This window comes from Sylvia atricapilla, chromosome 2 (genome assembly GCF_009819655.1).
Source record: "Sylvia atricapilla isolate bSylAtr1 chromosome 2, bSylAtr1.pri, whole genome shotgun sequence".
NCBI lineage: Eukaryota > Metazoa > Chordata > Aves > Passeriformes > Sylviidae > Sylvia > Sylvia atricapilla.
This window is the reverse complement of record NC_089141.1, coordinates 114,205,942-114,229,095: the sequence shown is the minus strand read 5'-3', so window position 1 is coordinate 114,229,095 and position 23,154 is coordinate 114,205,942. Positions and strand designations below refer to the sequence as shown.

Genomic DNA, 23,154 nt, shown 5'->3' with positions numbered 1-23,154 from the left:
AGGGAGCTTCAAATGATCCAGTGCCACCCCTGCCATGGCAGGGACACCTCCCACTGTCCCAGGTGCTCCAAGCCCCAGTGTCCAGCCTGGCCTTGGGCACTGCCAGGGATCCAGGGGCAGCCACAGCAAATCTGGGAATTCCAGCCCAGCCCCTCCCCATCCTCCCAGGGAACAATTCCTGCCCCAGATCCCATCCAGCCCTATCCTTCATCAGCTTAAAACCCTTCCCTGTGTCCTGCCACTCCATCCCTTGTGAAAAATCCCTCTGCAGCTCTCCTGGAGCCCTTTTAGGCACTGCAAGAACACAATTCTCCCCCAGGAGTTCTCTCCCTCCTGCTTTGCTCACCCTCAGAGACAGGATCAGCCCAATCTGAGATTTCTCACGAGAGAAAATGAATTCCCTCGTTGCAATTCCCCAAGAGCAGGGGCACAAATGGAGATGCAGAGCAAAAGTGAAGCTTTTTGTTCATTGTTCACCACGATGAAGCAAAAGCCTGTGGTGTTTTTGTGTGGGCCTGTGAGGAGGGAATGCTCCAGTTGATAATCCAGGGCAGGAAAAGCTGGGAGGAACTGCAGTGCAGGTGGGTTTCAAGAAAAATAGGGACTGGCCACTGAAAATGCTTCCTCCATCCTTTCCCTTACACACGTGGTGTTTTGGGGAGCTCCTAAATAGGAATCTCCTTAAAACAAAAATAAAACAAAAAAACAAAAAACAAAAAACAAAAAAAAAAAAAAAAAAAAAAAAAAAAAAAAAAAAAAAACCCCAAAAAACAACAACAACAAAACCAAAAAATACCAAAAAAACCCCAACAAAAACAAAACCAAAAAAAACCAAACCAACAAACAAAAAAAAACCCAAAACAAAACAAAACAAAACAAAAAACCTGAGGTTTTCAAGAAGGCCCTGCACTGCCAAAATCTTCTTGAGCAAAGAGAAGTGTCTGAGCTCTCCCATGAGGGGTGGAAGTTTCCCTCCTCCCAGCCCCCTTAGGAGCTGAGGAAAACAGTGTCTTGTCAAATTATTGTTCAACTACTGTTAAAACGCACACAGAAAAATATCCCAGAACTTCCAAAGGAGGTGCAAGAAGCTCCCTGGGATTTCCCCAGGTAAAACAGGGAGAGCAGGAATCTGGAAATCACAGAAAAAAACGGGATCACTTGGTGGGAAACTTCAATGCTCAGCACAGGATTGCACCTTAAACATGATTTTAGCTGCAGTTGTTGCAAGTGAGGAGCAGATTTTCGCAGGCAGGGCGAGCTCTGAAGGGGAAGGGATGAGAGAATTCCCCTGGGAGATTTTCCCAGAGTCCCAGAGCTCCTCTGGATCACACCCTGTGTCCCATCACGGAGGGAAGGAAATCTCTGAAGGAAAACTTCTCATCTGCCTGTGCTGAGGGATTGATGCTCCAACAGCTCAGCTTTGGCAGAAAATCTCCTTCTGGGAAGGGGAAATGCAAAATAACTCCCTCAACCCCACACCAGGCACCTCCACTGCAGGATCCAGCTCCAAGCCCATCCTTTCCCAGCCCCAGCATCTTCAAACCTCCTGTTCCCTCATGTTTGCCTATTCCAATTGTGGAAAATGTTCTCCTCCCAAAAGATCTTCATCGTGCTCACTGCTTTTGACAGCTACAAAAGCTTTGGAGTGAGTGCAGCCAGCAAGAGAAAGTGAGACCTAGTGAGACACGTTCAGAAATAATCCCCATTCACCTGCTTCTGGTTTTGTCACAGCTCAGAGCACTTCCCCCCTGGTTTCAGAGCATCAAGGAGGGTCACCAAAAGGATTGGACTGAAAATCACCTTAATTCAAATGAGTAGATTGAAAATCACCCGAATTCAAATGATTAGATTGAAAATCACCTTAATTCAAGAGTGAAAAAAGAGCTGTGTGGGATGAAGTGATTAAGAAAAGGAGTTGAAATAATTTCTATAATTTCTACAGGACTGGGCCTTAATTCAAATTATTAGATTGAAAAGTCACCTTAATTCAAATGATTAGATTGAAAATCACCTTAATTCAAGAGGGGAGGAAAAAAAAATAAAAGGAGCTGTGTGGAATGAAGTGATTAAGAAAAGGAGTTGAAATAATTTCTATAATTTCTATAATTTCTATAATTTCTATAATTTCTATAATTTCTATAATTTCTACAGAACTGGGCCCGGCTTAACTCCATTCCTAACCCACAGTGCAGCAGCTCTGGCTTCCCATGTCCTTGTTTTCTCATGGAAGGAGCTTGTCCTGTCAACTCTTCTGCGTTTCATTTAAAAAAATACTCCAAAACTAATTTGGGGAGCAATTCTATGGGATCTGCTGCACTCCCAGAAAAGCAGTGTTGTCACCAGGTTTCCTGCTCCACGTACTCGACCATTTCATTGAACTAAATAAATTACAAATTTCCCCACCTCACATCCCCCAGTCTCAACTCTCCAGCCTCAGCAGAGAGAGCGATAAATGCCAAGGGAAAGAATCCCATTCCATCTGGAAAAAGCTGGGATGGGAGCCTTAAAAACCAACTGAGGTTCAACTTATTGATAAGGACATCGAGGATCCTCACCATCGCTGCTCTGTGCCAGATATTCCTATAAATTTAATAATGCTTTGCATTGGCAGTCGGATAAATTCCATAAATACATCAAGGGGCTACAAAAATGCTGGAGAGGGATTTTCACCATGGCATGGAGTGACAGGGCTTCAAACAGTCAGAGAGCAGGGTTAGGTGGGATATTAGGAAGAGAAGCTTAGGAGAGTGCCACGAAATAACCACATTTCAGTATTACCTCCACACAAAAAGTCTTGAAACAAATAAATCCTGTCTTTCCTTAATGAGATCCTTTATCTCTTAGAGATTTGTGAGTTTTGTTCAAAATTAAAAAGAGAAAAAGCGGGAGCACGTGTTGGAGAAGAGGTGACTTGACTTTCTTAAAGAATTAATGTCATTGAATGGTTTGGGTGGAGAGGAATTTAAGGATCATCCAATTCCACCCCTGCCATGGCAGGGACACCTCCCACTGTCCCAGGCTGTGGACACTGTCCCCAACATCCAACCTGGCCTTGGGCACTGCCAGGGATCCAGGGGAAGCCGCAGAAAATCTGGGAATTCCAGCTCAGCTCCTCCTCACCCTCCCAAGGAGGAAATTTTCCCCAATATCCCATCTAAACCTGTAATTTCTCAGTGTGAAGCCATCCCCTGTGTCCTGTCCCTGCAGCCCTTGGGAATTGTCTCTCTCCAGGTTTCCTGGGGCTCCTTCAGGCCCTGCAAGGCCACCCTGAGCTCAGCCCAAAGCTTCTCCTGTCCAGGCTGAACAATCCCAGCTGTGGCAGCCTTTCCTCCCAGCAGAGCTGCTCCAGCCCTCTGCTCATCCTGGAGCCTCCTCTGGGCTCTCTGCAGCAGCTCCACGTCCTCCCTGGGCTGGGAATTCCTTCATGTCTTTTCTCCTAAGAAACTCTCAGCCCCTGTAACTCCAGGTGAGTGGAAGGATCTGCTAATCCATCAATGAAATTCATAAATTGGATATTTTCCAATTATAAAATGGTTAATTTTTTAATGGTTTCTAAGCTGGTATTTGGTATAGTTCAGCCTCAATTTCCAAAATTGCAGCAGAAAGTGAGCAGGGAATAAAGGCATTAATGTGATTTCAGCCCACTGAAATAACAAAGCATTGCCCATTGTTATTCAGAAATAAGGAAAAATGTTTTCTTGAGAAAGTTTGACTATTATTATTAATAATAATAATAATGATAATTATAGGAAAATATTCTTGGGGTTTCCCTAAAAACGACCTCAGGCAGAACAAGATTTCCTTCAGAACAGAACCAGCAGCTTTTTAGGCTCCTTCTCAACTCCTGCTCAGGAATATTTTCCCTCTCTCCCCACCCCTCCGCATCCCACTCTTGAATATTTTATTTTCCCAAAAAAATATTTGGGAAAACTCCATATCCAACAGGGAATAATCACATTTAATGCCTATTTTAACTTTAGACTGTGGCTAAACCCACGTGGCCTTTTCCTTTCACATCACTTTTAGGCACCTGGGCCATCAGTGAATTTTTCAGAGTTATGCAGGTTAAAACAATTCAATGAGGAAAAGCAGGAAAAAAAATCAGTCAAAAGAAGAAAAAAAAAAAAAAAAAACACCACGTAATTTTTCAGCAGATGTACACAGCAGGTCAAATGGCCTAAGGGAAATATTTAATTTAGGACTCAGACTATTTCTACCAAGTTTCCTAACCAAAAGTATTTTCATCGGGAGCGCTACTCTTGATCTGGTTTCTGCTAATGATTTTCCCGGTGGAGTTTGCTCATAAAAACAGAAATTGCTTTATGAATCATAGAATCAGAGAAGCTGGAGAAGAAAATGATGGGTTAGGTCATCCTGCCCTTCTCCCTGACAGTGCAGCAGGATTTCTTTTCAGAAAAAAAAAAAATCCATTTTGAAAATAAGCATTTATTCAGAAGTGGGGAATAAAAATGCTCAGTTCAAAAGAGGTTTTAAAAATCCATAATGAAAGCATGGGAGGAAGAGCCAGGATTTTAAGTGCCTTGGCTCTCTTTACGAGCTGTGACAACTTGAGAAGTTTTGTCTGGGTAGGCACAGACAGGAATCCAGTGGGAAAAAAAGACCCCAGAAAATGTGGAATTCCCACAAATGGGGATTTGTCACAATTTGAAGTGCAAATTTAGATGTGCTTCTGGACAAAGACCTGACACTCCAGCAAAGAGGACATGATGAAGGATGGGGACCCTGTGACAGTGTTATTGTCACCTCTTGTCACCTCCACACATGCCAGAGAGTCCAAAAACCTTAGAAAGGCTTTTCCAGAAAGGAAAGGAATTCCAGAAAGATGGGAAAAGCCCTTTGGGATCACCCAGTGCCACCACCAGCATCACCCCAATCCATGTCCCCAAGGGCCACCTCCAGACTCCTCTGGGACAATTCCAGTGGCAGGGACTCCATCACTCCCCTGGGCAGCTCATCCCAAGGCCTGACCACTCTGCCAGATGGAAAAATTGTTCCTAATCCTTAATCTGGACCTCCAGGGCTCGGTATTTTTGTTATTGGAACCCAGGCTGCCTGAGAACCATCAAAACCATGAAGGAAATGAATCAAAAGCTGTTGTTGGAGTTGGGTTTGGACCTCAGCAGGTTTTTCTCCATCTCTGGAAGACGGCAGGATCTCATTTTGTTCCCACTGCTGTCACAGATCTCCGGGGAATCAGGAGAAAACACATCTTGGCTGTCTGGAATTCCTTCAGCTCAAGTGACTGAGTCATGGATCGAGGGGAATGTTCCCAAATATCCATTACTGAGACTAAAACCCTCAAAGCCAGCAGTTTTTTTGTTCTGATTCCCATCCCAATCCAAGGAGGTCGATATCCTGAATCCCTCCCTGGTTTGACAGGGCCCACCACAGATCCCAACCCTTGTCTCCATCAAAGGAATTTTGGGAAAAGACATCAGAGTTATCGTGGCTGTGGCTCTAATCTGGAAAATCTTGGTGAGAAGCCAAATTTGAGGACTTTGAAACTCACTTTAAAAATGAAAGGAGCAAAATATAATCATTGGAAAAGCTGGAAGAGCTGGGGATGTTCAGCCTGGAGGGGAGAAGGGGCTCCAGGGACATCTCAGAGCCTTCCTGAGGTTCTAAAAAGGAAGGAGAGGGACTTTCTCTGCAGGCAGAGAGTGACAGGAAAAGGGGGAATGGTTTTATAAAGAGATGTCAGGGTTAGATGGGATCTTGGGCAGGAATTGTTCCCTGGAAGGATGAGGAAGGGCTGGGCTGGAATTCCCAGATTTGCTGTGGCTGCCCCTGGATCCCTGGCAGTGCCCAAGGCCAGGTTGGACACTGGGCTTGGAGCAGCCTGGGACAGTGGGAGGTGTCCCTGCCATGGCAGGGGTGGCACTGGATCATTTGAAGCTCCCTCCCAACCCAAACCATTCCATGATTCCATGAAAGAACATTCTGAGGTAAATCCCTCAAGAACAGGGGCTGTGACCCAGGAAAATTCCAGCTCTCCTTGTCTCTTCATTATGTTTTGGAATCTTCCCACCACACATTTTGTATTTTTATTTTTCAGCTTTTTTTTACTTGTCTGAAATCAGAGACTGGGGAAGAGCCTCTCCAGCCCTTCCTGAAGGTTTCTCTGAGTAATTTCTGAACAAAAATCCATTGCAGAGCAGCCTGTGGGAGGTGTCCCTGCCATGGCAGGGGTGGCACTGGGTGATGTGAAGCTCCCTCCCAATCCAACCCATTCCATGATTTTCCATCAAAGAACATTTCTGTGGTAAATCACCTGAGGACAGGGGTTGTGACCCAGGACAATTCCAGCTCTCCTTGTCTCTCCAGACACCGTGGGACATTTCAGAAGAGCTTTGCTCTCTGCAGCTCTTGGAATCCCTGTGAAATATCCAGGGGTGGAGCTGGATGATCTTTAATCCCTTCCACCCCAAACCATTCCATGATCCCACAATCCCTTTTTGTGCTGGATCATGGGTGACTCAGCAATAAAAAAAACCAGCTGTGAATTCCTGCTGGGGGGATTCCTGCTGGGGGGATTCCATCAGGAGCCCAAACCCTCCCTCCCTGTGCAGCTGATTTGCCTAAAATTAGGGATCTGAATTCCAAGGAAGCCTTTGCATGCATTTGGGTCGGGCAGATCCGTGTGCTGCTTCCGTGTGGATCATATCTCCACTTCCTCTTCAAAAACGCACAAGCTCATTAAATATTAACTCTTCTACCAACTGAAGGATTGATTTCCAGCAGAAGCTTTGCCTGCAGGAGGATTTTGTTTCAGGCAGATGCATATTCAAACAAGTGGAGTTTATTCATTGTCTGCAAACCCTGAGCATGCCCAGGTAGCTGCAGATGCAAATCTGGAATTTGCATACACAAATGTCTTTTTTTTTTTTACGTGTGCAGCTGCTGAGGATATTTTTTCAGACACAATTCGACCACAGTGTAAATAAAAAAAGCCCCAAACAACAAACCGAAGAAAGAAGAATAAATAAATAGGAGCCTTATGCTGACAGAATATTTGTTTCAAGGCCTGTCCTCAAATCCAAAACCGTGTTTTTTAAGTAAAAACATGGATCACAATGCAAATGAGGGGTCCAGAAGAAAACCTGAGTGCTCTAAACTATTTAAGCTGAAGTATGAAGTGCTTCTTTCCTGGTTAAGCAGCCCCAAGCTGTGAGCCTCATTCCCTGGAGGGTGTTTGAGCCCTGCTGCTCTGTTCTCCAGGGACAATTCCACTTAAGCAACATCCAGAACTTCTGCCAAGAGAGTGGGAGGGGTGCAAGCAACTCCTTCCAAGCCTCAATTTACATTTTGATAACAATATGCAAATGCCCCATTGGGGTAGTGACTGAAGCCAAGGATTGCCTCTGGTCACCAAGAGACTCTGGAATTCCCAGCCCAGGGAGGACGTGGAGCTGCTGCAGAGAGCCCAGAGGAGGCTCCAGGATGAGCAGAGGGCTGGAGCAGCTCTGCTGGGAGGAAAGGCTGCCACAGCTGGGATTGTTCAGCCTGGACAGGAGAAGCTTTGGGCTGAGCTCAGGGTGGCCTTGCAGGGCCTGAAGGAGCCCCAGGAAACCTGGAGAGAGACAATTCCCAAGGGCTGCAGGGACAGGACACAGGGAATGGCTTCAGACCGAAAAATTACAGGTTTATATGGGATATTGTGAAAAAATCCTTCCTTGGGAGGGTGAGGAGGGACTGGGATGGAATTCCCAGATTTGCTGTGGCTGCCCCTGGATCCCTGGCAGTGCCCAAGGCCAGGCTGGACACTGGGGCTTGGAGCATCCTTGGAAGGTGTCTGGAGGTGGGAATGAGATGATCTTTAAGATTCCTTCCTTCCCGAAGGAAATCATTCCCTGGTGCTGGGATCTCTCCTCGCACATCTGCTCCACCCTCACTCCATTTCACCCAGACAGAATTGTCTGCTCTCAGTGAACCTGAACAGAACAACTCCCTGTGTGCAGGGCTCAGGAATTCCCTGGGAATATCAAATCCTTCAGCTGCTCCTCGTGCTTTATTCCTTTAAAAAAAGGGAAGGAAGAGAGAAAGGAAAGGAAAGGAAAGGAAAGGAAAGGAAAGGAAAGGAAAGGAAAGGAAAGGAAAGGAAAGGAAAGGAAAGGAAAGGAAAGGAAAGGAAAGGAAAGGAAAGGAAAGGAAAGGAAAGGAAAGGAAAGGAAAGGAAAGGAAAGGAAAGGAAAGGAAAGGAAAGGAAAGGAAAGGAAAGGAAAGGAAAGGAAAGGAAAGGAAAGGAAAGGAAAGGAAAGGAAAGGAAAGGAAAGGAAAGGAAAGGAAAGGAAAGGAAAGGAAAGGAAAGGAAAGGAAAGGAAAGGAAAAGGAAAGGAAAAGGAAAGGAAAGGAAAGAAGAGAGAAAGAAAGAAAGAAAGAAAGAAAGAAAGAAAGAAAGAAAGAAAGAAAGAAAGAAAGAAAGAAAGAAAGAAAGAAAGAAAGAAAGAAAGAAAGAAAGAAAGAAAAGAAAGAAAGAAAGAAAGAAAGAAAGAGAGAATTTGCTGTCTGTGCAAATAAATGGGTTCTCCCAACCTGTCCACAGGTTCAGGGAGCTCCAGGAAGCAGCAAACCATGGGATTTCTCTTTCATTGCAGAGTGGCTGAGCCTGAAGGGTTTGATCAATGCCATATTGCTTTCCAATGCTTTACAATTCTTTTAACATTCGAAAAGCCAGAAATGATGTGCAAGGTATTCTGTGCCCACCTTTTACCAGCATCCCTCCTGTCAGCTCCTGGCCACGAGCCAAGCCAGGCCTGCCTGGGTGTCTCAGAAATGCAAAGTCACTGGATCACCAGTGAGAAAGAAAACCTCAGGAAGGCAGGACTAAAATAATTTGTAAAGCTTAAAAAATGCTAAAAAACCATTAAAAACATATGTTTTTTTAACATAAAACGTGTTAAAAGAACGTTCCCCGAGTTTCTCCACACGCTGCTGGGTTTGGTGTGGCTGGGGACACACTAAATGAGTGTGTCCCTCTGGAAATTCTCCCCTGAGCTCACTTACTTCTGGGCTCCCGAGGTCCATCCACCGTGATCTTGATGGCTCTGTGGTAGGTGGCCACCTGGGGAGGATTGGTGAAGACTGTGATGGTCAGAGTGAAGCTTTTCCCTGCAACAGGAGAGAAAGAAAATGTGACTGAGCGAAAAAAAAAACCCCAAAAAAACCCCAAACAACAAAAACAATGCCCTGAGCAAGTGCTGAGAAAAGCAAACTCCTCGTTTCTGGTAGAGCTCGAACACCCTGCAAGGCACTAAAAGGTTTTTCTGGGGTGTAGAAATCCTGGATTCATTCCCCTCCGTGGCAGCAGCTCAAAGCTTTCGCGGAAAACAAAATTAATTTCTATTTAAATCATCGACGCTCTGTTTGTATTAAAAAAAAAAAAAAAGGAGGTTACCCTTAAGAGTCAGGGTTTATCTGATGTTCCTGACTCTGGGCTGTTATCTGTGCTCTCTCCAAAGGGAGGTTGGGAAATCGTGGCTGTCTTCTTTTCCAAAACTGCCACGGGAATTGGAGCAGCAGCACTTGTTAAAATGAAAGAGAAGTGGGTGCTCAGCCCCCCCAGGCAGCTGTAAAATCCCAAACTCCGTGCCTGAGGCCAGCACAGGAGATCAATTCCGCCCTGTGCAGCAGAACCCTCTGAAAATCATCTGCTGCTGCAAGGCCAGGAAAGAAAGAAATGGAAATAATAATAATAATAATAATAATAATAATAATAATAATAATAACCAAAAAAAACCCCAAAAAAACCCAACCAAAAAAAAAAAAAACCCAAAAAAACCCACAACAAAAAAAAAAAAAACCCACCACCACCATAACAACCAAAAAAAAAAAAACAAACTAAAAAAAAACTAAAAAAAAAAACAAAACAAAACAAACCCCCAACCAACCAAAAAAACCCACAACCCCCCCAAAAAACCACAACAAAAAAAATAACCACCACCACCACAACAACAAAAAAAAAAACAACAAAAAAAAACCCACCAAAACAAAAAAAAAAAAAAAAAATACCCAACCAAACAAACCCTACAGCTCGTCCACAGAGAAGTAAAACATTTTATGAAGCCACAGCAGAGGGTCAGGCTCAGTTTTTCTATTATTCAGCAAGAAAAACTGCGAGGGCCTTTTCCAGGCTGTTCTGTGCATGGCATGGCTCCGTTTTGGGAAAAGCTCTGCCACCCCTGGATTTACTGCTGGCAGTTTTTGCCAGAACAAAAGCAACATTCTGCATCTTTGCTGAGACCTCAGAGGATGGTGCTGGCCTTGGCAGCAGGGAAAACATTGCCTGGCATCAGCTTCAGCATCAGAGGACTGAGAGACTGACAGGAATCTCTGTCATCAGCCAGAGACATCAGGGGACATCAGTGGGATAACCAGGAATTGTTGGGAGAAAATTGAGAATTCTTCCTCCCTCTCCCTCGTTTTTACCACCTGGCTCCAGCCCCAGTGTGGAATTTCTTCCCTTCCACCCCTTTTTACTGTTTGCTTCTATATCTCTATAGTTATCTATAGTTATCTCTATAAATGAGGCTAAATTGAAATAAAAATTGAAATGGAAATATTCGTGGCAATTGCATCCTGCCCTTCACTCAGCCCCCAGAAATTCTCTGCAGACACTGCAAACCCTGCTCCTGGAAATTGTCCTCATCCCACCCCTGGGAATTCGGGGCTCAGCCTCCCCACCCTGAGGATGAGGAGCTGTGGGAGGTGAAGAGCCTTGGCCAGGATCTCTCAGAGATGGGGAAACTTTGGCTGCTGCAGCTAAACCAGAATTTAAACCAACCCAGTGTCCTCCCACATCCACATCCTGGCTAAAGAAACAATCCAGGAGATGGGTGGGATTGTAAATGTCACTTCACATCCCTCTCCCGGGGCATTTGGTGCTGCATCCACCCCAAATGAGGATGGCTGAGCTCCTGACATCCTTTAAATGCAGATTTTCGTGATAAAGCTTTACAGCTTTGTGCATCTTTCCCTGTCGGGGCAACAGGAGAGGCATCAGGAGCAAAGTTTGATCAATTCCCTCCTAAAAAGATTTATCACTTATCAAGGAGGCACCTGGAGATCACAGAATCACAAATTATTCTGTGTTGGGACACACAGGGATCCCCAAATCCAGCTCTCAGGGGAACAGGGATTTTCCTTCTTTCCAAAATATGATTCCCTGTGTCACTAAATGGAACACCTAAACCACTAAAACAGGCAGAGAATGTAAAAATATACTTCATTTCCTGGACTAATCTGCAGTATTTTCATCTTACTCCCAATTTGGGATGTTTTTGTGACAACTGCTGTGCTATAACACATAATCAATATAATTCAGAGAAACTTCTGGGGAAGTTTCTATGTAGAAAATAAAAGCAGGAGAAAGCCCAAACGACAACAGTGAAATGCAGTAAAACGTGGCCATAATTCCACTCTCTAAAACCAGAATAAAGAAGAAGAGGGAGAAAATTTAAATTTTAAAAATTTAAAAGTATACTTCATTTACTGGACTAATCTGCAATATTTCCATCTGACTTGCAGTTTTGACACCTGCTGCTCTGCTAGAACACATAATCCATTGATTTCTTTAGAAAGATCTGGAGAAGTTCCTACACTGAAAATACGTGCAGGAGAAACCTGAAGCACAACAGTGAAATGCAGTAAAATGTGGCCAAAATTCAGTCTCTAAAACGAGAATAAAGAAGAAGAGAGAGAAACCCACAGGGATAATGGCCTGGACAGGGATTTTCCTTCTTTTCAAAACAGAATTCCCTGTATCCTTAAATAAAATGTCACTAAAACAGAGAGAGAATTTAAAAATGTAGTCCAATTACTGGACTAATCTGCAATATTTCCTTCTGACTTCCCATTTTGACACCTGCTGCTCTGCTAGAACACATAACCCATTTATTTCTTTAGAAAGATCTGGAGAAGGTTTTACATGGAAAATAAAAGCAGGAGAAACTCCAGACAACAACAATGAAATGCAGTAAAAATGTGACCATAATTCCACTCTCTAAAACCAGAATAAAGAAGAAGAGGGAGAAAATTTAAATTTTAAAAATTTAAAAGTATACTTCATTTACTGGACTAATATGCAATATTTCCATCTGACTTCCAGTTTTTGGTTGATTTTTTTGTCAACTGCTCTGCCAGAACGTGGTGTCAATTCATTTCTTTAGAAGGCTCTGGAGGAGTTTTTACACAGAAAATAAATGGAGGAGAAACTCCCACAACATATAGCAAACCATGGCCCTGATTCCAGCCTCTAAAACCAGAATAAAGAAGAAGAGGGAGAAAATTTAAATTTTAAAAATTTAAAAATATACTTCATTTACTGGATTAATTTGCAGTATTTCCATCTGACTTCTAATTTTTGGTTGGGAGTTTGTTTTTTTTTTTTGTCAACTGCCCTGCTAGAATGCAGTGTCAATTCATTCTTTAGAAGGCTCTGGAGGAGTTTCTACACAGAAAATAAATGCAGGACAAACCCCAACAACAATGTAGCAAACCATGGCCCTGATTCCATCCTCTAAAACCAGAATAAAGAAGAAGAGGGAGCTGATTTATTTTTTTTTATTATTGTTTTTTCCCCAGAACAGACTCGAGTGAGGCAGTGACACGAGCTGTGACACTTGGGTTGCTCCTTGTTGCTCGTGAACCACATCCTGCTTAACCACAGCCCCCAAAACCATGAACCTGAGTGTCCCTCACCGACAATTCCCCCTCCTTTTTATCCCCTGCTCCTTCTGCCCCGTCTCCATCCAGATTAAAAGGTTTTATGGCTCCTGAATTATTCACCCTTTTTATGGGGCTGGTTAACCAAAGGTTGGGTTGGAGAGGTTGGGAGGGAAGTGTGGAGTTTATGGGCATTGTTTTGGGGTGGCAGCAGGGCCTGAAACACCCCCTGGGTTTTATGTGGGGTGATTTTATTTCTAGAAACGCTGGCACGATGCCCCCAGAGTGTCTGCACAGACAGACTGCCCAAATCTGAGCCAGGCAGAGGACCTGACCTCGCTGGGGACTGGAAACAGGCATTAAACAGCCCCAAAAAGTCATCCCGAAACTCTGGCCTTGTTTGGATGCCTCCAAAAGTCACCCTGAAAGGGTCACAGCAGCCACAGCAAAGCAGCAGCCTGAGCCAACACCAAAATCCAGGAGCCTCTGGGTTCAACATTCCCGTAAATCGATGGAAAACCCACCCAGAAATCAGCCCAGGGATGGAAGTCAATCGTTCTGGGGTTATCCTGGGAGACTTTGGTGAGGATGAAAGGGGGTTTGGGGTGCAAGAGCCTCCTCTTTTAGAAAAGATTAGATGTGGCACTTGGTGCCATGGTTTAGTTGGGGTTAGGGTTGGGTTGGACTTGATGATCTCAGAGGTCTCTTCCAACCTAATGATTCTGATTCTGGTTCTGGTTCTTCTTCTGGTTCTGATTCTGATTCTCATTCTCATTCTGATTCAGATTTTGATTCAGATTCTAATTCTGATTCTGGTTCAGATTCAGATTCAGATTCAGATTCAGACCCCGTTTCTCTCTAGGACTGTCCCTGGTGGTTCCTAATTCTGATGAGCACCAGGATGAAATCCTGCAGAGCTGGGACAGGCCTCTGCCTTTGGAAACCCTTCCCATGGACATCAAGGTCTCAAATTGTGTGAGGGCACAGCTCAGGATTCACTGCTCCCATCAGCCCTTCCCTCCCAGGCAGGGTGGGAAAAATCTCTTGGGAATGTTGGTTGTTGCAGGAGGTGTCAGGTCAGAACCTTCCCAGGAAAAGCAACAGGAAACAGGAGCTGGAATCCTGGCTGAGTTTGGAAATCCTGGGATCCTGACTGAGTTTGGAAATCTTGGAACCCTGGCTGAGTTTGGAAATCCTAGAATCCTAGCTGAGTTTGGAAATCTTGGAACCCTGGATGAGTTTGGAAATCCTGGAACCCTGGCTGAGTTTGGAAATCCTGGAACCCTGACTAAGTTTGGAAATGTGATCTGGACGCTGTTGTGGGGTTTTGTAGAGACTGGAATCCAAAAGTGCCTTCAAGTGTCAGCTGAAGTCGTGGAATTCCAGAATCCCTGAGGCTGGAAAAGCCTCTCAGGGAGTCCCAGTGCCCACCTTGTCCCCAGCCCAGAGCTCTGAGTGCCACCTCCAGGGACGGGAACTCCACCACCTCAGACGGATCCTGAGTTGTCCCCACATTTATGGGATTGCTCAGGACGTCCCCTGAGATTTGGGCAGGACTGAGAGAACTCCAGAAAGTTCAGGGTTCAAGAGGGAACGGCCTCAGGCTGGCCCAGGGGAGGCTCAGCTCGGCCAGCAGCAGGAATTTCCCCATGGAAAGGGTGCTCAGGCCTTGGCACTGCCCAGGGAGCTTTGGAGTGCCCATCCCTGCAGGTGTCCCCTGGAGGTGGCACTCAGAGCTCTGCGCTGGGGACAAGGTGGGCACAGCTGGCCTGGGAGGGCTTTTCCAGCCTCAGAAATCCTAGAATTCTGTGATATTGTCCCTTCAACCCAGGCAATTCCACAATTCCACCATCACTCTCCAAGATCAAAGCCTCTGCCTGTGCCCTGCCCTGAAATCCAGGGATTTGAAGCCCCCATTCCATGGAGAGGCTGGAGCAGAACCAGCTCCTCTTCAGGAGCTCCTCAGTGGCCTCCTGAGGGACCTCAGTATCTCCTGAGGGATCTAAGTGTCACCTGAGGGATCTCAGTGGTCTCCTGAGGGACCTCAGTGGTCTCCTGCAGTACCTCAGTGGTCTCCTGAGGGATCTCAGTGGTCTCCTGAGGGACCTCAGTGGTCTCCTGCAGGACCTCAGTGTCTCCTGGGGGATCTCAGTGGTCTCCTGAGGGGACCTCAGTGGTCTCCTGCAGGATCTCAGCATCTCCTGAGGGACCTCAGTGGTCTCCTGCAGGACCTCAGTGTCTCCTGGGGGATCTCAGTAGTCTCCTGAGGGACCTCAGTGTCTCCTGCAGGATCTCAGTGGTCTCCTGCAGTACCTCAGTGGTCTCCTGCAGGACCTCAGTGGTCTCCTGCAGGACCTCAGTGGTCTCCTGAGGAATCTCAGTATCTCCTGAGGGACCTCAGTGGTCTCCTGCAGGATCTCAGCATCTCCTGAGGGACCTCAGTGTCTCCTGAGGAATCTCAGTATCTCCTGAGGGATCTCAGTGGTCTCCAGGACTGCCCTGAGGAGCTCTAGAGGGAGCAAGAGGCTCTTGAACTGCAGCCCCTGGGAATGTCAGAGAGGAACGGAGGGGAAAACAGGGATCCTGGGTGACACCAGGATCACATGAAGCTCCTGTGTCCTGCCTGAGTCATCCCCGAGTGGTGTCACCGTCAGCTGGGGCTGCAGGGGGGAGGAACAATTCCAATAAAAGTGTTTTCACGGGCAGAGGGAAAAGGGAGGGAGGAAGTGGTTGGGAAAAGGAGCCACAACTCGAACTTCTGGCTTCATTTTGGTCCTTTGGAAAAGCCATTCATGGATAAAAGGTTATCCCAGTGGGAACAGGAAGAAAAAATGGAGTGAAACCTGAAATTTGGCTGTGGAGGGGGGAGAAAAAAGCAAAGAGATGAGGTTGGTGTAATAATTGCTTTTTATGGGGTTTGTGCCATTACAGTTGGTTTGGTTGTTGGGGTTTTGTTTGGTTTCTTTTTTTCCTTCTTCTTTAAAAAAATAAATTGTTACAGTGAATTATTAAATAAAAAGAAGAGGGAGGGGAAATAAAAAAAGAAGGAAAGAGGCCAAGAATGTCTGTGCTGACAGGGACAAAAAGGTATAAATGGCCAACTCTGAAATGTAAGGCCCAAATGCAACTCAAATGACATTACAGACCTTTCTGTTCTATTAAGGAGAGAATTCCATGTTTCTATTAAGGAGAGAATTCCGTGTTCTAGGCAGAAAGGGGATGATTTTATTTTGGAGGGGTTTTTTATATCCAGCCTCTACCTTTTAGCCCCTTTGCACTGACATTAAACCACATTAAATGCTCGATTTCCCCCATTTTCCTGCCTCCTCACAGCATCTCCCTGCCTCTCTGCCCAAGCCAGGATTTAAACATCTCCAGGATGCCATCCCCACGTTCCATATCCAAAAATCTGACTAATTTGGGCTGGTTCTTATCTCTGAGCCCTCCAGTAAGTTGAGAAGGGCTGAAATCACTTCATGAACTGACAGCTGCTCATCCCAGTTTCTGCAGGTGTTCAAAAAACCTGCACCAGGCAAAATTCTGTGCTCAGGTGGGGGCTTTTTTTATTTTTATTTTATTTTTTGTTTTCTGCAGCCACCCATCGAGGGTTTGGCACAGAAGCAAATTTTGCCTCTTGTGTTTGGTCTGGTGCTGTTTCAAAAACAAAAAAATAAAATAAAATAAAATAAAATAAAATAAAATAAAATAAAATACATAAAGCTGCAGCTGGAGCAAAGGGCATCAAGGAAAGAAAAAAAAAAAAAAAAAAAAGAAAAAAGAGCACCTGATTTGTTTACCGGCAGCACCACAGATGCCACTGGATTTAAATATGAAATAAAGCTGTTATTCACCTCAGCTCTACACGGTTTCTAAATTGTCACCAACGGTCCAAACACCCAAATGAGGGTGGTGACCTGAAAAAAAAAAAACAAATGCACCAGGGAGAACTTTGAGCTTTCCTCCAGGGCCTGAAGGAGCTCCAAAACAGACTTGGGACACGAGCTGGAGGAGCAGGAATGGTCTGAGGTGGAGGAGAGTGGGGATAGATGGGATTTTGGGGAAGAATTCCTCTCTGTGAGACTGGAGTGGCCCTGGCAGAGAAAACACAGAAAAATTGTGGCTGTCCCACCCCTGGAAGTGGGACAGTGGAAAATATCCCTCCTTATGGATGATTTTTAAGGTCTCTCCCAACCCAAACCATTCCATCATTCCAAGATCTGCCCCTGAGGATCAGAAACGGGAGGAAACGGAGCTGGTCCTGGATTTTTATGGATTTTTGATTTTTTTTCTCAGCTTTAAGCACGTGTCCAACTGGAAATTTGGGAGCTACACCCCCTTCTGCTACATCTCCTGCCAAAGCAGCCTGCCTGGGATAAAGCCGACCTTGGGAACATTCCTCAGTGCAGGAAGTTTGCACAGCAGCTCTTTACCCAGAATTAAATCTCCAGAGCTCAGAATCAATCCATGGCTTGTCCTGAATTTCCACGGGGCCAAAAGGGCTCCTGGTGCAAACTGCAACCCCCAGAAATACTGCATTGGGTTGTTTTTTAAATAAAAGTGGAAAAGCACCTTTATTTGACATGTTTGGTGCTGGTTTTTTCCTTTTCCTTTCCTCCCCAGCTCCCAAAACCTGAGTTTTTTTGGTAATAAGGGTGGGAAAAACCAGCTCGTTCCTGCAGGGATGTGATTGATCCTGGCTTTTCCCTTTTCCTTTCCTCCCCAGCTCCCAAATCTTGATTTATTTGGTTTTTTCCCCACAATATTTGTGGGAAAGCAACTCATTCCTGCAGGGACGTGGTTGATCCCGGATTTTCCTTTTTCCTTTCCTCCGCAGCTCCCAAATCCTGAGGTTTTTTTAATGAAATAAGGTTGAAAAAGCTGCAAGAACGTGGCTGGTCCTGGCCTTTCCCTTCTCCTTTCCCTTCTCCTTTCTTTTCCAGCACCGAAATACTGATTTTATTTTATTTTATTTTATTTTATTCTATTCACAATATTAGTGGAAAAGCAGCTCATTCCTGCAGGGACATGGTTGATCCTGGATTTTCCTTTTTCCTTTCCTCCCCAGCTCCCAAATCCTGATTTTTTTAATGAAATAAGTTTGAAAAAGCTGCAAAAACATGACTGGTCCTGGCCTTCCCCTTCTCCTTTCCTTTCCAGCACTGAAATACTGATTTTATTTTATTTTATTTTATTTTATTCACAATATTTGTGGGAAAGCAGCTCATTCCTGCAGGGACATGGTTGATCCCGTATTTTCTCTTTTCCTTTCCTCCCCAGCTCCCTGCAGCACTCCAGCCATGCCCCTCACACTCTTTTCCTCCCTTTTCCCCACTTTTTTTTTCCTGGCTAACAATTCTAAATCTGGGCAGGAAAAGCTGCTGTGAGATTCCCAGAGCAGGCAGGGAGACTGTCAGAAGGTTCATGTCTCGAGGTGGAATCCCTTCCAAATTATTTTGGTGAAGCCCAAATAACAGTGCTCAGCCAAAACACACCAATTATTTGGGCGCTCTGAACACAAGAATTCCATTGAGCAACCCCAATGACATCGCTGAGATCAAGTAATAGAGACATTGTCAAGTTTTTTACCTCCTGTGGGTGATCAGGGAAGTCCCTGTCGCTCTTGGATGAGATTTTCCCTGATCATTTGTTTCTTTTTGGAAGTCAAAAAAACACCATCCTGAGCTGCAGGCAATGAAATACTGCCCCAGGCAGATGTGGAAGCTGCTGCTGCTGCTCTCAAATCAGGATTACTCAAGCTCTGAGTTTTGCTGCCAGCTGGGATCTCAATTCCTTAGAGGAGAAGAGAAAAGATTCCCCCCAAAAAAATAAAAATAAAAAAAAAAAGCTTGGGAGATGCTGCAGGTTCCATGAAAAGAGAAAAAAAAAATCAGCCCAAACAAGAGGCTGGGGCTGCTACTTGGGACAGCAAGAGCCTGAATCAGGGGAGGATAAAACTCCTCAGAGGAGTTTCAGGTGGATCCCAGGACACTAAAACAGCACAAATATCTTGGATAACTTCCCTGGAGAGCTCTGGGGCTGCTCCCTGAAATCTCAGCTGCCTCAAGGCAGCTTCTAAAGGAGGGAGCTTCTAAAGTCACTTTCTCCCATTTTTTTCCTCGTGGTCCCAACAATCCAACCCCTTTCCTCAGAGAACCATCCTCCTGATGGGATGAACCCCCCCAGAGTGGCAGAAATGTGTCAGAGCAGATTTAAAACCACATTTCTGCTCCACTGCTGCTTTTTGTCCCTTTAAAACAAAGCAGAATCCTCTCCCTTGCACAAAAGGTTGGGGAACGTTGCGAGGGTGGGACTGAGCTCACCAAAACAGCCACGATTTTTCTGTCTGTGAAAGGTTTTTGGTTTTTCTCTTTTTTTTTGGAGGGGAGGGGACAGATGTTTACGCTCAAATGTGACAATTTGTGTGCAGCCAGTTTCACTTCTGCCCTGCTGAGGGGTTTCACTTCCCCCAGGGCTCTGGTGGTGACACCATCCCATGCTGATCCCTGACTGGGGTGGAAAAGGGCAGCCTGGTGGCACCTGATGGACCTCCTGTCCCCTCCAGCAGCTCGGGTTGGATGGGAATTCCTTGGAAAAGTTGGTGGCTGGGGTGTAAAACAGGAGTCTCAGCTGGGCTCCTGCTCTCCCTCCCTCACGCTGCTGCTCCTGCCACCTTGGTGTGCTTCTCCCTGGGAATGTGCTTGGGCAGAGATGCTCCAAAAGCAAAATTTTTTGGTGTTTGGAAAATATGTGGCATCTCAGCTGCAAGGGCAGGAAATGGTCATGGCCATTGATCAGGAAGGAGAAAATGACTGAGAGACTGGGAGAGGAGAGAAATAAAAGAGGTGGGAAAACAGAGGAGGCTCTGAGGACAAGGTGCCCCTACAACAGAATCCCAGAATGGTTTGGGCTGGAAGGGACATTAAAAACCATCTCAGTGCCTCCCCTGCCATGGCAGGGACACCTCCCACTGTCCCAGGCTGCTCCATCCCCAATGTCCAACCTGGCCTTGGGCACTGCCAGGGATCCAGGGGCAGCCACAGCAAATCTGGGAATTCCAGCCCAACCTCTCCCAAGGAAAAATCCCTACCCAAGATCCCATCTAAACGTATCACTTTTTCAGTGTGAAGCCATTCCCTGTGTCCTGTCCCTGCAGCCCTTGGGAATTGTCTCTCTCCAGGTTTCCTGGGGCTCCTTCAGGCCCTGCAAGGCCACCCTGAGCTCAGCCCAAAGCTTCTCCTGTCCAGGCTGAACAATCCCAGCTGTGGCAGCCTTTCCTCCCAGCAGAGCTGCTCCAGCCCTCTGCTCATCCTGGAGCCTCCTCTGGGCTCTCTGCAGCAGCTCCACGTCCTCCCTGGGCTGGGAATTCCAGGGCTGGGGCAGCTCTGCAGGTGGCTCTCACCTGAGGGGGCACAGGGACACAAAAGCCACCCAAGGGTGACACCCAGGAGGTGATAAATTCACGAGTCACCTCTGCCAATTGCAGCAACCCCCAGGAATTCCCTGTGTGCTGCTGGCCAGTTCCAGAGTGGGACTCTTTGGAGCTGTGGCAGGAATTCAGCTGCCAGGAGCATCATTTGTGTCTCAGCACCCTGAGGTCCTGTGGGAATCCCAGGGTTTGGGTTTTGTGGATGCGGTTTTGGGTTTTGTGGATGTGTCTGTGCACCAGATTTACACCAACCTCTGCTGGATTGGGTGGGTTTTATTCTCAAAAACAACCCCAGGGACCTGCTGCAGCCGAAATTTTTGGGGGGGTGAGATGCTGCCTGAGGCTTTAAGCCTGCAGCTCAGGTTTCCAAAACGGGTTAAAAGCATTCAATCCATGGAGTGGGGTGTGAGGGAGGGAAGATATTTTAATGGAAAAGCCGAACAGCCTCTACCTGGAAGCGGAGCTGCTGCAATAACCACCATAAAATTCCCAGGAACTTGGGTGGGGACAATAATTACAGGCCAGCAGCAATGAAGGGCTTGGGGTGCCTGGCCCCTGCACAAGTGGCAGCACGAGGAGATCTCAGCCCTTAGAAACAGGAATTATTATTAAAAATATCTGAAGGCTTAAAATAGAGATGCTCAATCGCCACGAACGTAATTTTTGAACACGCATTTCATTAATTAAATGATTCATTTAAAAGTTATTAGTTTAAAATTTTTTTTTTCATTTAAAAAATTCATTTAAAATTTTATTTTTCTTTCCCCCAGAAATGGCTCTAATGGAAATTTCTAATCTTCTAGATATCGAGAATCTAGATTTTAGATTTTCTAATTCTTAATCATGAGAAGCATCATATGATCTAAATCATAGAAGCATCATTAGAAAATTCTAGGTTATTTAAAATCTAGATAATTAGGATCTAAATTTAGAATCTGAATAAATGAAATCGAAATAATTCTAGATTATTTAGAATTTTCTAGTTGTGCTTCTAGGCATGGGCTCCCCAAAACCCAAATCTTTGCTTCCAAGCTGGGATCTAAATATCAGGGAATTTTGATTTTTTTTTTTTCTTTTTCTTTTTCCTAAGTGTAAAATCATTTTTTTTTGTTTGAAGTAATGTGCTCATCTAGAGCAGAGCTTGGGGCTGTTTGTGGAGTGCTCAGAAATGACCTGAGCTCCACAAAGTGCCTCCAGCTCTGCCCACAGACTGTCCTGGGTGCTGTGTCACTGCTGAGGAGTCCAGGGAAAGGGGAAAAAAAACAGGATGAGCAGATGGAAAGGACCAGCTCAGGATGAAACGGCCCCAGTGCAAAGCTTCTCCCACCTTCTCCCAAAAAATGCCTGGGCATCCTTAAGCCTAATGATAGCCCTGAGCACAGCTATAATTTCAGACCATTCATCAGCTTTTTTTTAAATTTTTTTTGAGGTAGAAATTATCCCCCAGACTTTATGGGGATGACAGAGACATGGAAAAGGTTAAGGCCCAGCTTCACGAGCGGGTTTATCCATCTGAAGTGGGATTAAGTCCAAAATTCCACCTCTGACCTCTCCCCTTCCCCCAAATCCAGGGGGATTTCTGATGGGGCTTCTCCTGAAAAACACTCCCAAGGTTTTTTGGGGTTTTTTTTTTTTGTGGGTGGCCTCAAGCTCAGGACCTCAGAGGGGTCACTTGGCGTTGACCTGCAGCCTCTGTCCCCTCCCTGTGGTTTGGGAGCTTCTCCAAGGAATGGAGAGAGACAATTCCCGAGGGATGGAGGGACAGGACACAGGGAATGGCTTCAAAGTTGGATTTGATTGGAGAATTGGGAATCAGGAATTGTTCCCTGGCAGGGTGAATTCCCAGATTTGCCGTGGCTGCCCCTGGATCCCTGGCAGTGCCCAAGGCCAGGTTGGACATTGGGCTTGGAGCACCTGGGACAGTGGGAGGTGTCCCTGGGACAGTGGGAGGTGTCCCTGAACATCCAGGAATAGCACTGGGATGATCCTTAAATTCCCTCCCAACCCAAACCATCCTGGGATTCTCTGGCTGCTTTTCTGCTTGAACCTGTGGGTTCTTCTCCCCTCCAAGCACTTTTCCCATCCTTGGCCTGATCCTCAGAGCAGGCAAACTTCGTGCCACGGCTCTTGTGGTTTTGGGCACATCCCATTCCGAGGCACATTCATGGCTCGGTGCATTGTCCTGGGAATCTGGAAAAATCCCTTGGAGACCTGGATTTTGCCTCAGTCCCTCTCCCTTCTGCAGTGCCAGGAAAGGGGGAATGGTTCAGCCTGGACAGGAGAAGCTTTGGGCTGAGCTCAGGGTGGTCTTGCAGGGCCTGAAGGAGCCCCAGGAAACCTGGAGAGAGACAATTCCCAAGGGCTGCAGGGACAGGACACAGGGAATGGCTTCCCAGTGCCAGAGGGCAGGGCTGGATGGGATCTGGGGCAGGAATTGTTCCCTGGCAGGGTGGGGATGTGCTGGGCTGGAATTCCCAGATTTGCTGTGGCTGTCCCTGGATCCCTGGCAGTGCCCAAGGAAACCTGGACACAGTTCTGGGCAACCTGGGATAGGGAATAATGTCCCTGCCTGTGACAGGGGGGGTGGAACGAGTTGATTTTTACAGTCCCTTCCTTCCCAGCCCATTCCATGATTGCACAGCACAGGACTGGGAACAAACCCTCTCCGTGCCCTGAAGGAGCACTGGTGACCCCTGGGCACAGCTGCAGGCCCCAAGGAGCAGGAGAGGTGGGGAAGGATTCCCTGGAAGAGCGAGGAGGAAAGGCAAAGAACATTCCCATCGCCATTGGGGCCATCCCAGCAGTGAGGAATTTCTCCTGAAGCTGATCAATCCCAGCCTGGCCACTCCTCCAGAGGCTCTCTGAGCACTTCAGCTGCCCTGGGATTGTGTCCTCGGATCTGATGTGCTTGGAGCAAGGATTCTCCGTGCTGTCATCCCACTAATGCAGCTCCCACGGATCCCAGAGCTTGGAAAAGCCCCGGGGTCACTCCATGGATAACCCAAGGAAGCGGAAAATGAAAATTCTCCCGTTACCAACCTGCAAAC

General features: G+C 46.2%; 2 protein-coding genes across 2 annotated transcripts in view; one reads left to right on the top strand and one right to left on the bottom strand.

The window, feature by feature from the left end:
- The window catches only part of RRM1 (ribonucleotide reductase catalytic subunit M1), a 516,096-nt gene extending 504,672 nt beyond the window's left edge, over positions 1–11,424 (top strand). The window contains exon 20 of the transcript XR_010743030.1: positions 11,415–11,424. The gene's annotated coding sequence lies outside the window, so the exon portion shown is untranslated. The remainder of the gene's footprint in view (positions 1–11,414) is intronic.
- LOC136358251 (runt-related transcription factor 1) overlaps positions 1–23,154 on the bottom strand; it is a 101,246-nt gene that overhangs the window by 64,108 nt on the left and 13,984 nt on the right. Inside the window, exon 3 of the mRNA XM_066314227.1 lies at positions 9,025–9,129. Within this exon, the coding sequence (XP_066170324.1) occupies positions 9,025–9,129 (105 nt within the window). The remainder of the gene's footprint in view (positions 1–9,024; positions 9,130–23,154) is intronic.